This window comes from Taeniopygia guttata, chromosome 31 (assembly GCF_048771995.1).
Source record: "Taeniopygia guttata chromosome 31, bTaeGut7.mat, whole genome shotgun sequence".
In the NCBI taxonomy this organism is placed as follows: domain Eukaryota; kingdom Metazoa; phylum Chordata; class Aves; order Passeriformes; family Estrildidae; genus Taeniopygia; species Taeniopygia guttata.
Genome location: NC_133056.1, coordinates 1,191,123 through 1,206,217, shown reverse-complemented (window position 1 = coordinate 1,206,217; position 15,095 = coordinate 1,191,123). Strand labels below are relative to the sequence as shown.

General features: G+C 65.9%; 1 protein-coding gene across 3 annotated transcripts in view; it reads right to left on the bottom strand.

Moving 5' to 3' along the window:
- Nucleotides 1-1,884: 1,884 nt before the first annotated feature.
- PACS1 (phosphofurin acidic cluster sorting protein 1) overlaps nt 1,885-15,095 on the bottom strand; it is a 45,599-nt gene continuing 32,388 nt past the window's right edge. Inside the window, exons 16-24 of one of the 3 annotated variants that reach the window (XM_072920143.1) lie at nt 13,640-13,866; nt 12,870-12,980; nt 10,490-10,592; nt 8,629-8,671; nt 8,360-8,402; nt 7,844-7,979; nt 5,793-6,013; nt 3,302-3,406; nt 1,885-3,097 (exon numbers count right to left, since the gene is read on the bottom strand). In XM_072920143.1, the coding sequence (XP_072776244.1) occupies nt 2,982-3,097; nt 3,302-3,406; nt 5,793-6,013; nt 7,844-7,979; nt 8,360-8,402; nt 8,629-8,671; nt 10,490-10,592; nt 12,870-12,980; nt 13,640-13,866 (1,105 nt within the window). In that variant the 3' untranslated portion in view covers nt 1,885-2,981. Of the gene's footprint in view, nt 3,098-3,301; nt 3,407-5,792; nt 6,014-6,539; nt 6,686-7,843; nt 7,980-8,359; nt 8,403-8,628; nt 8,672-10,489; nt 10,593-12,869; nt 12,981-13,639; nt 13,867-15,095 lie in introns of those variants that run through there. The other 2 variants (XM_072920144.1, XM_072920145.1) reach the window with 2 other exon arrangements.

Here is a 15,095-nt window from a genome sequence, read left to right as displayed (position 1 = left end):
GAGTGACACTGAGTGTGGCACCTGAGTGACACCGAGTGACACCGAGTGACATCCATGAGACACCTGACACCCAAGTGACACCGAGTGACATCCATGTGACACTTGAATGACACCTGTGGCACCTGAGTGACATCCATGTGATCACCTGTGTGACACTGTGACACTGTGACACCTGAGTGACCCTGAGTGTGACACTGAGTGTGACACTGTGACACCTGAGTGACACCCGAGTGACATCCATGTGACACCGAATGTGGCACCTGTGTGACACTGTGACACTATAACACCCGTGTGACACTGAGCGTGACACCTGTGTGACACCGAGTGACACCCGTGTGACACCCGAGTGGCCCCGGGTGCCCCCAGGGGACACTGGGGGTGGCACCTGGGACAGGCCACCCGTGGGTGCCCCGAGTGTCCCCGAGACCCCCGAGTGCCACCCCCGATGTCACCGTGTCCCTCTCGGTGCCACCACGGCCATGATGTCCCCATCCCCCACCCCCGGGTGGGGGATGGGCTCAGGGGACACCCCGGGGTGGGGGAGGGGCTCGGGGACACCCCCGGGTGGGGGAGGGGCTCGGGGACACCCCGGGGTGGGGGAGGGGCTCGGGGGACACCCCGGGGTGGGGGAGGGGTTTGGGGACACCCCGGGGTGGGGGAGGGGCTTGGGGACACCCCTGGGTGGGGGAGGGGCTCGGGGGGCACCCCGGGGTGGGGGAGGGGCTCGGGGGACACCCCCGGGTGGGGGAGGGGTTTGGGGACACCCCTGGGTGGGGGAGGGGTTTGGGGACACCCCGGGGTGGGGGAGGGGCTCGGGGGACACCCCTGGGTGGGGGAGGGGTTTGGGGACACCCCTGGGTGGGGGAGGGGCTTGGGGACACCCCTGGGTGGGGGAGGGGTTTGGGGGACACCCCGGGGTGGGGGAGGGGCTTGGGGACACCCTTGGGTGGGGGAGGGGCTGGGGGACACCCCGGGGTGGGGGAGGGGTTTGGGGACACCCTTGGGTGGGGGAGGGGCTCGGGGACACCCCCGGGTGGGGGAGGGGTTTGGGGGCACCCTTGGGTGGGGGAGGGGTCTGGGGGGACACCCCCGGGTGGGGGAGGGGTTTGGGGACACCCCTGGGTGGGGGAGGGGCTCGGGGGACACCCCTGGGTGGGGGAGGGGCTGAGGGACACCCCTGGGTGGGGGAGGGGTTTGGGGACACCCCGGGGTGGGGGAGGGGCTCGGGGGACACCCCCGGGTGGGGGAGGGGCTGAGGGGACACCCCGGGGTGGGGGAGGGGCTCGGGGACACCCCCGGGTGGGGGAGGGGCTGAGGGACACCCCGGGGTGGGGGAGGGGCTGAGGGACACCCCTGGGTGGGGGAGGGGCTCGGGGGACACCCCCGGGTGGGGGAGGGGTTTGGGGACACCCCGGGGTGGGGGAGGGGCTGGGGGACACCCCTGGGTGGGGGAGGGGCAGGGGGACACCCCTGGGTGGGGGAGGGGCTCGGGGACACCCCGGGGTGGGGGAGGGGCTGAGGGACACCCCGGGGTGGGGGAGGGGCTCGGGGACACCCCGGGGTGGGGGAGGGGTTTGGGGACACCCGGGGTGGGGGAGGGGCTCGGGGACACCCCGGGGTGGGGGAGGGGCTCGAGGACACCCCGGGTGGGGGAGGGGCTGAGGGACACCCCCGGGTGGGGGAGGGGTTTGGGGACACCCCGGGGTGGGGGAGGGGTTTGGGGACACCCCGGGGTGGGGGAGGGGTTTGGGGACACCCCCGGGGTGGGGGAGGGGCTGAGGGACACCCCGGGGTGGGGGAGGGGTTTGGGGACACCCCCGGGTGGGGGAGGGGCTGAGGGGACACCCCAGGGTGGGGGAGGGGCGCTGTCACGAGGCGCTCGCGGCTCTCGGAGCCTTTATTGAGACCCCCACCCCTCCCCCACCCCCACGCGCGACCCCTCCCCCACCGCGCCCTTGGGTGGGGGAGGGGCTCCAAAGCCAAGCTGGGGGTGGGGGAGGGGCGGGGTGGGGGAGGGGCTGTGCGCGTGCGGGGTGGGGTGGGGGAGGGGAGAGGGGGGAGGGGCTGAGACCCCCCCCCCTCCCCAAACCCCTCCCCCAAATTTTGGCACTGGGGATGGGGGAGGGGAGGGGGTTGGTGGCACTTTTTGGGGGGGTTGGTGGCACTTTTTGGGGGGGGTTGGTGTCACTTTTTGGGGGGGCGTTGTCACTTTTTTGGGGGTGGGGTTGGTGGCACTTTTTGGGGGGGTTGGTGGCAGTTTTTGGGGGGGGCGTTGTCACTTTTTTGGGGGTGGGGGTTGGTGGCACTTTTTGGGGGGGTTGGTGGCACTTTTTGGGGGGGTTGGTGACACTTTTTGGGGGGGGTTGGTGGCACTTTTTGGGGGGGGTTGGTGGCACTTTTTGGGGGGGTTGGTGGCACTTTTTTGGGGGGGTTGGTGGCACTTTTTTGGGGGGGCGTTGTCACTTTTTTGGGAGTGGGGGTTGGTGGCACTTTTTTGGGGGGCGTTGTCACTTTTTTGGGAGTGGGGGTTGGTGGCACTTTTTGGGGGGGTTTGTGGCAGTCTGGGGGGGGTCGGTGGCAGTTTGGGGGGGGTTGGTGACACTTTTTGGGGGGGGGTTGGTGACACTTTTTGGGGGGTTGGTGGCAGTTTTGGGGGGGGTTGGTGACACTTTTTGGGGTGGGGGGTTGGTGGCACTTTTTGAGGGGGTTGGTGGCACTTTTTGGGGGGGTCGGTGACACTTTTTGGGGGTGGGGGTTGGTGGCACTTTTTTGGGGGGGTCGGTGACACTTTTTGGGGTGGGGGGGGGTGGTCCCAGCACCCATTTTTGGCGGGGGGGGGGGGGAGGGGAGGGGAGGGGAGACACAAGGACGCTGCAGAAGCGATGGGGGGACCCCTCCCCCCGCGGGTTTGGGGGTTCTGGGTTTTTTGGGGGGGGGTCGGGTTTTTTGGGGGGGGGGTCGGGTTTTTTTGGGGGGGGGGGTCAGGGGCCTTTGCCCCCCCCGAAGAGGCCGACGGGGAAATGTTTGACGTGGGACGGCCACTGCGCCGCCAGTTGGAAGAATTTGATGTCGTCCCACTGGGTGCCATCCACGGTCACTGCGGGGGTGGGGGTGGCACCCATGGGACCCCCCCCGACCCCCCAAAACCACCCCCGAAACCCCCCGCCCCTCCCCCACCCCATCAATGAAACCCCGGCCAGGGAATGGGGGAGGGGAGAGAGAGAAACCCCCCCCCAAACCACCCAAATTTTGGGGATTCCCCCCGCAGGTGCCACCCCCCACCCTTGGGTGCCGCACCCACCGCTGAGCAGCGCCGGGGGGGGTCGGGGGGCGCAGATCAGCCGCGTGATCCCCTCGACCCCCCGACTCTTGTCGGGCTCGCGGGGCCGCTTGAACAGGGCGGGCACTGGGGAGGGGCCCCAAAAAACGCTCAAAAACGGCCCCAAATCCAAGCCGAAAGTACCCCAAAATAGCCCCGAAACCTGCCCAAAACAGCCCCAAAACCTGCCCCAAAATAGCCCCAAACAGCCCCAAAACCTGCCCAAAACCTGCCCAAAAATATCCCCAAACAGCCCCAAAACCTGCCTAAAAATATCCCCAAAATAGCCCCGAAACAGCCCCAAAACCTGCCCAAAAATATCCCGAAACAGCCCCAAAACAGCCCCAAAACATCCTGAAACAGCCCCAAAATAGTCCCAAAACCAGCCCAAAAACCAACCCCAAAATAGTTCCAAAATTCATCTCAAATCCACCCCAAAACAGCCCAAAACCACCCCAAATTTACCCCCAAAACCGCTCCAAGATCAGCCCAAAAACACCCCAAAAATCCACCTCAAATCCACCCCAAAACAGCCTAAAACCAGCCTAAAAACACCCCAAAAATCCACCTCAAATCCACCCCAACCCCCCCCCCCGATCCCAAATCCCCAAAATCCCAAACCCCAATTCCCCCAAACCCCCAAATTTCAACTCCCGCCCTCCCCAAAATTCCCAAATTTCGGCTCCTGCCCCATCCCAAACCCCCCAAAATTCCCAAATTTCGGCTCCTCCCCTCCCCCAAATTCCCAAATTTCGTCTCCCGCCCACCCCCAATTCCCCCAAATTCCCAAATTTCACCTCCTCCCCTCCCCCAAACCCCCAAATTTGAACTCCTGCCCCCCCCCAAACCCCCAAATTTCGGCTCCTCCCCTCCCCCAAACCCCCAAATTTCGGCTCCCGCCCTCCTCCAATTCCCAAAAAATTCCCAAATTTCACCTCCTCCCCTCCCCCAAATTCCCAAATTTCAGCTCCTGCCCTCCCCCAAATTCCCAAATTCCCAAATTTCAGCTCCTGCCCTCCCCCAATTCCCCCAAATTCCCAAATTTCAGCTCCTCCCCTCCCCCAAATTCCCAAATTTCGGCTCCTCCCCTCCCCCAAATTCCCAAATTTCGCCTCCTCCCCTCCCCCAAACCCCCAAATTTCACCTCCTCCCCCCCCCAAACCCCCAAATTTCGGCTCCTTCCCTCCCCCAAATTCCCAAATTTCAGCTCCTGCCCTCCCCCAAATCCCCCAAACCCCCAAATTTCACCTCCTCCCCTCCCCCAAATTCCCAAATTTCGGCTCCTGCCCTCCCCCAACTCCCCCAAATTCCCAAATTTCACCTCCCACCCCTCCCCAAACCCCCAAATTTCACCTCCTCCCCTCCCCCAAATCTCCAAATTTCAGCTCCTCCCCTCCCCCAAACCCCCAAATTTCACCTCCTGCCCCCCCCAACCCCCCCAAATTCCCAAATTTCACCTCCTCCCCTCCCCCAAACCCTCCAAATTCCCAAATTTCACCTCCTGCCCCATCCCAAACCCCCAAATTTCACCTCCTGCCCCATCCCAATCCCCCAAATCCCCAAATTTCACCTCCCGCCCTCCCCCAAACCCCCCAAAATCCCAAATTCCAACTCCCACCCTCCCCCAAATTCCCAAATTTCACCTCCTGCCCCCCCCCAACCCCCCCCAAATCCCCAAATTTGGGTGCCCCCTCACCCAAATCTCCAAATTTCAGCTCCTGTCCTCCCCCAAACCCCCAAATTTCACCTCCTCCCCTCCCCCAAACCCCCAAATTTCGACTCCTGCCCTCCCCCAATTCCCAAAAAATTCCGAAATTTCACCTCCCGCCCCCCCCAATTCCCCCAAACCCCCAAATTTCAGCTCTTCTCCCCCCCCAAACCCCCAAATTTCGCCTCCTGCCCTCCCCCAATTCCCCCAAATCCCCAAATTTCGTCTCCTGCCCCATCCCAAGCCCCCCAAATTCCCAAATTTCGGCTCCTGCCCTCCCCCAATTCCCCCAAACCCCAAATTTCACCTCCTCCCCTCCCCCAAACCCCCAAATTTCGTCTCCTGCCCCATCCCAACCCCCCCAAATCCCCAAATTTCAACTCCTGCCCTCCCCCAAACCCCCAAATTCCCAAATTTCACCTCCTGCCCTCCCCCAAATTCCCAAATTTCACCTCCTGCCCTCCCCCAAATTCCCAAATTTCACCTCCTCCCCTCCCCCAAATCCCCAAATTTCACCTCCTGCCCTCCCCCAATTCCCAAAAAATCCCCAAATTTCGGCTCCTGCCCCACCCCAAATCCCCCAAATTCCCAAATTTCGGCTCCTCCCCTCCCCCAAACCCCCAAATTTCAGCTCCTGCCCCATCCCAACCCCCCCAAACCCCCAAATTTCAGCTCCCACCCCCCCCAAACCCCCCAAACCCCCAAATTTCGGTGCCCCCAAACCCCCAAATTCCCAAATTCCCAAATTTTGGGGTGCCCCCTCACCCTTTTTGTTCTTCTCGCGGCTGACCAGGGTCATGGCCAGGGTGGTCCCGGGGGGGTCCCCGGGGGGCGGCAGCCGCGTCACCAGCAGCGAGCGGAAGGTGCCCCTCAGGGTGGTCTTGGGACCCCCCCCCTCGCGCCGCTCCCCCTCCCCCCGCCGCCGCTCGGGGGGGGCGACCCCTCCCCAATAATCCACCTGCAGCCCCAGCGCCTCCCCCGGGGGGCTGCGGGGGGGTGGAGACCCCAAAATTAGAGAGGGGGGGGTGGGGACCCCTCCCCAAATTAGAGAGAGGGGGCGGGGACCCCTCCCCAAATTAGAGAGAGGGGGCGGGGACCCCTCCCCAAATTAGAGAGAGGGGGGCGGGGACCCCTCCCCAAATTAGCGAGAGGGGGGCGGAGACCCCTCCCCGGGCGGGGACCCCTCCCCAAAATTAGAGAGGGGGGCGGGGACCACCCCAAAATTAGAGAAAGGGGGCGGGGACCCCTCCCCAAATTAGAGAGAGGGGGCGGGGACCCCTCCCCGGGCGGGGACCACCCCCCAAATTAGAGAGGGGGCGGGGACCCCTCCCCAAATTAGAGAAAGGGGGCGGGGACCCCTCCCCAAATTAGAGAGGGGGACAGGGACCCCTCCCCAAATTAGAGAAAGGGGGGAGGGGACCCCTCCCCAAATTAGAGAGGAGGACAGGGACCCCTCCCCAAATTAGCGAGAGGGGGCGGGGACCCCTCCCCAAATTAGAGAGAGGGGGGCGGGGACCCCTCCCCAAATTAGAGAGGGGGGCGGGGACCCCTCCCCAAATTAGAGAGAGGGGGGCGGGGACCCCTCCCCAAATTAGAGAGAGGGGGTGGGGACCCCTCCCCAATAATCCACCTGCAGCCCCAGCGCCTCCCCCGGGGGGCTGCGGGGGGGGGACACCCCAAAATTAGAGAGGGGGGGGCGGGGACCCCTCCCCAAATTAGAGAAATGGGGCGGGGACCCCTCCCCAAATTAGGGAGAGGGGGCGGGGACCCCTCCCCGAGCGGGGACCCCTCCCCAAATTAGAGAGAGGGGGCGGGGACCCCTCCCCAAATTAGAGAGAGGGGGGCGGGGACCCCTCCCCAAATTAGAGAGGAGGACAGGGACCCCTCCCCAAATTAGAGAGAGGGGGGCGGGGACCCCTCCCCAAATTAGAGAGGAGGACAGGGACCCCTCCCCAAATTAGAGAAAGGGGGGCGGGGACCCCTCCCCAAAATCCCAGGGACCCTCCAGGGAATCGAGACACCCCCAAAATCCCAGAGACCCCTCCCCAAAATACCAGAGACCCCCTCCCCAAAATCCCAGAGACCCCTCCCCAAAATCCCAGGGACCCCCTCCCCAAAATCCCAGGGACCCCTCCCCAAAATCCCAGGGACCCCCTCCCCAAAATCCCAGGGACCCCTCCCCAAAATACCCAGGGACCCTCCCCCGGGAATCGAGACACCCCCAGATACACAGGGACCCCTCCCCAAAATACTCAGGGACCCTCCCAGGGCATCGGAAACATCCCCAAAATCCCAGAGACCCCTCCCCAAAATCCCCAAGCCCCCCCCCACACCAAAAATACACAGGGACCCCTCCCCAAAATCCCCAGGGACCCCCCGTGAATTGGAAACACCCCCAAAATCCCAGAGACCCCTCCCCAAAATACCAAGGGACCCCCCAGGGAATCGAGACGCCCCCAAAATCCCAGGGACCCCTCCCCAAAACACCCAGGGACCCCCCCCCGGGAATCAAGACACCCCCAGATACTCAGGGACCCCCTCCCCAAAATCCCAGAGACCCCCTCCCCAAAATCCCAGGGACCCCCTCCCCAAAATACTCAGGGACCCTCCCCAGGGAATCGGAAACACCCCCAAAATCCCAGGGACCCCTCCCCAAAATACCCAGGGACCCCCCAAGAATCGGAAAAACCCCCAAAATCCCAAAGACCCCCACCCCAAAAACCCCCAGAGCCGCCCTCGGGACCCTCCCCCAAAACTCCACCCCCCCCCCCCCACCCATGGGTGCTCCCCCATGCCGGGGGGGGTCGGGGTCTCACCCAGGGGTGCCCCCGGCCATGGAGGGGGACGCGGGGGGGGTCGCGGCCTCGCGGGGACCCCCGACCCCTCCCCCCGCGGGGGGGGACGTGGAGGGGACAGCGAGAGTGGGGGGGGTCCCCTCGGTGTCACCGTCACCTGTGGGGGCACCCATGGGTGACAAAAGGGACACGGGGGGGGTTGGGGACACCCACGGGTGACAAAAGGGACACGGGGGGGGCACCCATGGGTGACAAAGGGGACACGGGGGGGGGCTGGGGACACCCCCGGGTGACAAAAGGGACACGGGGGGGACACTGGGGACACCCACGGGTGACAAAAGGGACACGGGGGGGGGCTGGGGACACCCCCGGGTGACAAAAGGGACACGGGGGGGGCACTGGGGACACCCACGGGTGACAAAAGGGACACGGGGGGGGGTGGGGACACCCACGGGTGACAAAAGGGACACGGGGGGGGGGTTGGGGGGGACACCCACGGGTGACAAAAGGGACACGGGGGGGGACAGAGCCACTCACCCGGCGCGGGGGGGGGATCCTCGGCCAGGCCCACCTTCACCACCTGCGGGGGGGGACACCTTGGGGACACCTTGGGGACACTTTGGGGACACTTTGGGGACACTCTGTGCCCCAGGGGACGTGTCCCCTCCCGGTGCCACCCCCGGTGTCCCCCCCCGGTGTCCCCTCCCGGTGTCCCCTCCCGGTGCCACCCCCGGTGTCCCCTCCCGGTGTCCCCTCCCCGGTGCCACCCCCGGTGTCCCCTCCCGGTGTCCCCTCCCCCGTCTCACCCCCACGAAGGGCACGAACTTCTGGCACGAGTCCTCGTCGGGGCTGGGGACAGTTGGGGACATCAGTGGCGGGGCCGCTGCCCCGGTGTCACCGCCCGCCCGCTGTGATGTCCCCAATGTCCCCTCAGCGTCCCCAATCTCAAAATGTCCCCCATGTCTCCACAATGTCCCCACAATGTCCCCACAATGTCCCCACAATGTCCCCGATGTCCCCCCAATCCCCACAATGTCCCTAATCCCCCAGTGATGTCCCCAATGTCCCCATGTCCCCAAACCCCCGGTGTCCCCAAACCCCTGATGTCCCCAATGGCCCCGATGTCCCCAAATCCCCGGTGTCCCCCCCATGTCCCCAATATCCCCGATGTCCTCAATCCCCCCCGTGTCCCCCCAGTGTCCCCAATCCTCCCGGTGTCCCCCCAGTGTCCCCAATATCCCCGATGTCCCCAATGTCCCCGATGTCCCCCCGGTGTCCCCAATCCCCTCAATGTCCCCAATGTCCCCATGTTCCCCCAATCCCCACAATGTCCCCAAACCCCCTGGTGTCCCCCTGGTGTCCCCAAACCCCCGGTGTCCCCAATCCCCTCGATGTCCCCAATCCTCCCGGTGTCCCCCTGGTGTCCCCAATCTCCCCGATGTCCCCAATCCCCCAACCCCCCCGGTGTCCCCCCGATGTCCCCAATGTCCCAATGTCCCCAATCCCCCAATGTCCCCAATCCCCCCGATGTCCCCAATCCCCTCGATGTCCCCAATGTCCCCAATCCCCCCGATGTCCCCAAAGCCCCCGATGTCCCCAAACCCCCCGGTGTCCCCATGTCCCCGGTGTCCCCAAACCCCCAATGTCCCAAATCCCCCCGATGTCCCCAATCCCCTCGATGTCCCCATGTCCCCAATATCCCTGATGTCCCCAAACCCCAATGTCCCCAATCCCCCCGATGTCCCCAAATCCCCTGCTGTCCCCAAACCCCCCGATGTCCCCCTGGTGTCCCCAATCCCCCAATGTCCCCAAACCCCCCGATGTCCCCAATCCCCCAATGTCCCCAAATCCCCGGTGTCCCCAAACCCCCCGATGTCCCCCCAGTGTCCCCAATCCTCCCGATGTCCCCAAACCCCCAGTGATGTCCCCAAACCCCCCAATGCCCCCGGTGTCCCCCTGGTGTCCCCAAATCCCCTGCTGTCCCCAATCCCCCCGGTGTCCCCAAACCCCCGGTGTCCCCCCAGTGTCCCCAATCCCCCCATGTCCCCAGACCCCCAATGTCCCCATGTCCCTGCTGTCCCCAATCCTCCCGGTGTCCCCCCGATGTCCCCAATCCCCTCAATGTCCCCAATGTCCCCATGTTCCCCCAATCCCCACAATGTCCCCAATCCTCCCGGTGTTCCCCCCCTGTCCCCAATGTCCCTGATGTCCCCAAACCCCCCCATGTCCCCAATGCTCCCAGTGTCCCCCCGATGTCCCCAATCCTCCCGATGTCCCCAACCCCCCGGTGTCCCCCTGGTGTCCCCAATCCCCCAATGTCCCCAAATCCCCTCGTTGTCCCCAAAACCCCCGCTGTCCCCAATCCCCCAGTGATGTCCCCAATGTCCCCACGTCCCCAATATCCCTGATGTCCCCAAACCCCCCAATGTCCCCGGTGTCCCCCCGATGTCCCCCCAATGTCCCCAGACCTCCCTGGTGTCCCCCCCATGTCCCCAATCCCCCCAGTGTCCCCAATGTCCCCATGTCCCCCCTATCCCCACAATGTCCCCAATCCCCCAGTGATGTCCCCAAACCCCCCCGATGTCCCCAATCCTCCCGATGTCCCCCCGCTGTCCCCCCGGTGTCCCCAACCCCCCGGTGTCCCCGGTGTCCCCTGTCCCCACTCACAACTTGTCCCCGCAGGCCAGCATGGCCTCGGCCACCGGCAGCGGCAGCGTCACCCCCGCGCCCGCCACGAAACTCAGGATGCGCCCGGCGACACTGAAGGGCTCTGGGGACACCGGGGACATCCCGGGGACATCTCAGGGACATCCCGGGGACACCCCAAAACCCCGGGACACCGCGGGGACACCTCGGGGACACCCCGGGGACACTCAGGGACACCCAGGGACACCCCGGGGACACTCGGGGACATCTCAAGGACACCCCAAAACCCCAGGACACCGTGGGGACATCCCGGGGACACTCAGGGACACCCATGGGACACCCCGGGGACACCCCAGGGGACATCCCGGGGACATCTCAGGGACACCTCGGGGACATTCAGGGACACCCCAAAACCCCAGGACACCTGTGGGACACCCCAGGGGACACCCAGGGGACACCCAGGGGACACCTCAGGGACATCTGAGACCACCCGGGGATACCCCAAAACCCCAGGACACCCATGGGACACCCCGGGGACACCCCAGGGGACACCTCAGGGACACTCGGGGACACCCCAAAACCCCAGGACACCCAGGGGACACCCAGGGGACACTCAGGGACACCCCCAGGACACCCCGGGGACACTCAGGGACACCCAGGGGACATCTCAGGGACACCCCAAAACCCCACGACACCCATGGGACATCCCGGGGACATCCCGGGGACACCCCAGGGGACATCCAGGGGACATCCCAGGGACACCCCAAAACCCCAGGACACCCATGGGACATCCCAGGGACACCTCGGGGACACCCCAAAACCCCCGGGGACATCCCGGGGACATCTCAGGGACACCCCGAAACCCCAGGACACCGCGGGGACATCCCGGGGACACCCAGGGGACATCTCAAGACACCCCCGGGACACCCTGGGGACACCCCGGGGACACTCGGGGACACCAGGTAGCCCCCCAAACCCAGAGCACCTCGGGGTGTCCCCTGCAGGTGACACCAGGGTGGCTCTGGGGGACAGGAGATGGCACAGACACCCCCCCCCCATGGGTGCTCCCCCCCCCACCCATGGGTGCTCCCCCTCCCCCAGGACACATCGGGGTGACCTCAGAGGTGACACGGGGGGGACAGGAGGTGACCCCGGTGTCCCCCCCCGTGCCCCAGGTGTGCCCAGCTGTGCCCCAGCTGTGCCCAGGTGTATCCCAGGTGTGCCCAGGTGTGCCCAGGTGAGCCCAGCTGTGCCCAGCCGTGCCAGCTGTGCCCAGGTGTGTCCCAGGTGTGCCCAGGTGTGCCCAGGTGTGCCCAGCTGTGCCAGGTGTATCCCAGGTGTGCCCAGGTGTATCCCAGGTGTGCCCAGGTGTATCCCAGGTGTGCCCAGGTGTGCCCAGGTGTATCCCAGGTGTGCCCAGGCGTGCCCAGCTGTGCCCAGGTGTGCCCCAGCCATGCCCAGGTGAGTGCCCAGGTGTGCCCAGGTGTGCCAGCTGTGCCCAGCTGTGCCCAGGTGTGACCCAGGTGTATCCCAGGTGTGCCCAGTTGTGCCCAGGTGTATCCCAGCTGTGCCAGGTGTGCCCAGGTGTGCCCCAGGTGTGCTCAGGTGTGCCCAGCTGTGCCCAGGTGTGCCCCAGGTGTGCCCAGGTGTGCCCAGCTGTGCCCAGGTGTGTGCCCAGGTGTGCCCAGCTGTGCCCAGCCGTGCCCAGGTGTGCCCAGGTGTATCCCAGCCGTGCCCAGGTGTGCCAGCTGTGCCCAGGTGTCCCAGGTGTGCCCAGGTGTGCCCCAGCCGTGCCCAGGTGCCCCCAGGTGAGTGCCCAGGTGTGCCCAGGTGTGTCCCAGGTGTGCCCCAGCTGTGCCCAGGTGTGTCCCAGGTGTGCCCAGGTGTGTCCCAGGTGTGCCCGGCTGTGTGCCCAGGTGTGTCCCAGGTGTGCCCAGGTGTGCCCAGGTGTATCCCAGGTGTATCCCAGGTGTATCCCAGGTGTGCCCAGCCGTGCCCAGCTGTGCCCAGGTGTGCCCCAGGTGTGCCCAGGTGTGCCCAGGTGTGCCCAGGTGTATCCCAGCTGTGCCCCAGGTGTGCCCAGGTGTGCCCCAGGTGTGCCCAGGTGTGCCCAGGTGTGCCCAGGTGTGTGCCCCAGGTGTGTCCCAGCTGTGCCCAGCCGTGCCCAGGTGTGCTCAGGTGTGCCCAGGTGTATCCCAGCTGTGCCCAGCTGTGCCAGGTGTATCCCAGCTGTGCCAGGTGTGCTCAGGTGTGCCCAGGTGTGCCCAGGTGTGCCCCAGGTGTGTCCAGGTGTGCCCAGGTGTGCCAGGTGTGCCCAGGTGTGCCAGGTGTGCCCAGGTGTGCCCCAGGTGTGTCCAGGTGTGCCCAGGTGTGTGCCCAGGTGTGCCCAGGTGTGCCATACCGCTGGGTGGGGGTTCGCTGCGGGCAAACAGCTCCCGCCAGGGCGGGTCCAGGAAGGTGGCACCGTAGCGGCCATCGAGGGTGCCCAGGTGCTGCGCCACCGGGTGGGGACCTGTGACACGGGCACAGCGGCCAGGTGGGCACAGAGACCCCCCGGGTGTGCCCAGGTACCCCCCAGGTGTGCCCCAGGTATGCCCAGATACCCCCGAGATCTGCCCAGATACCCCCCAGGTGTGCCCCAGGTACCTCCAGGTATGCCCAGGTACCTCCAGGTGTGCCCAGGTATGTCCCAGGTGTGAACAGGTACCCCCCAGGTGTGCCCAGGTGTGCCCAGGTACCTCCAGGTGTGCCCAGATACCCCCTCCAATGCCCACAGGTGCCCCCCAGGTGTGTCCCCCATGCCCTGCAGGTGCCCCTCAGGTGCCCAAATTGTGCCCAGGTGTCCCCCATGTCCTCCAGCTGTGCCCAGGTGTGCCCCCCACCCCCCCAGCTGTGCCCAGGTGTACCCCCCACTCCCCCAGGTGTGTCCCCCACACACCCAGGTGTGCCCAGGTGTGCCCAGGTGTGCCCCCCACCCCCCCAGGTGTGCCCAGGTGTGCCCCCCACCCCCCCAGCTGTGCCCAGGTGTGCCCAGCTGTGCCCAGCTGTGCCCCCCACACCCCCAGCTGTGCCCAGGTGTGCCCAGGTGTGCCCCAGGTGTGCCCAGCTGTGCCCAGGTGTGCCCCCAACACCCCCAGGTGTGCCCAGGTGTGCCCAGGTGTGCCCAGGTACCCAGGGGCACGATGAGGAAGCGCAGGAGGCTGAGCCAGTCGGGCCCGCGGGGGCCCAGGTGTGCCCAGCTGTGCCCAGGTGTGCCCAGGTGTGCCCCAGCTGTGCCCAGGTGTGCCCCAGCTGTGCCCAGGTGCCGCACGAACGCCCTCAGGAGGTGCCCGTGGTACCCGGCCCCCCCCACGGCCGCCACCTTCAGCACGCGGGGGGACAGCGGCGAGCAGTGACACCTGCGGGGACAGGTGGGGACAGGTGAGGGGACACCTGGGGACAGGTGAGGGACAGGTGAGGGACAGGGGGACAGGTGAGGGGACACCTGGGGACAGGTGGGGACAGGTGAGGGACAGGGGGACAGGTGAGGGGACACCTGGGGACAGGTGAGGGACAGGTGAGGGACAGGGGGACAGGTGAGGGGACACCTGGGGACAGGTGAGGGACAAGTGTGGGATAGGTGAGGGGACAGGTGAGGGATCAGAGGGACAGGTGAGGGGACACCTGGGGACAGGTGGGGACAGGTGAGGGACAGGTGAGAACACACAGGGACAGATGAGGGGACACACCTGGGGACAGGTGAGGGATGGAGAGGACAGGTGAGGGGACAGGTGGGGACAGGTGAGGGGACAGGTGAGGGACATCTGGGGACAGGTGAGGAATCAGGGGAAGAGGTGGGGACATGTAAGGACAGGTAAGGGGACACCTGGGGACAGGTGAGGGATGATGGTGACAGGTGAGGGACAGATGGGGACATGAGGGACATGGGGACACCTGGGGACAGGTGAGGGACAGGTGAGGGATCAGGGGGACAGGTGGGGACATGTAGGGACAGGTGAGGGGACACCTGGGGACAGGTGAGGGACAGGTGAGGACATGGGGGACACCTCCTGTGAACACCTGGGGACAGGTGAGGGAGGGGGGGACAGGTGAGGGGACAGGGGGGACACCTGTGGACACCTGCGGGGACAGGTGAGGGGACAGGTGAGGGGACACCTGGGGACAGGTGAGGGGACAGGGGGGACACCTGGGGACAGATGAGGGATCGAGGGGACATCTGGGGACAGGTGGGGACAGGTGAGGTACAGGTGGGACACCTGGGAACACCTGGGGACAGGTGAGGGACAGGTGAGGGGACACCTGGGGACACCTGGGGACAGGTGAGGGAGGGGCGGACACCTGGGGACAGGTGAGGGACAGGAGAGGACATGGGGGACACCTCCTGTGAACACCTGGGGACAAATAGGGACAGGTGAGGGGACACCTGGGGACATCTAGGGACAGGTGAGGGATGGGGGAGGACAGGTGTGGGGACAGGGGGGGACACCTGGGGACAGGTGAGGGATCAAGGTGACAGGTGGGGACACGTAGGGACAGGTAAGGGGACACCTGGGGACAGGTGAGGGATGGAGGGACAGATGAGAGGTGGGGACAGATGAGGGGACACACCTGGGGACAGGTGAGGGAC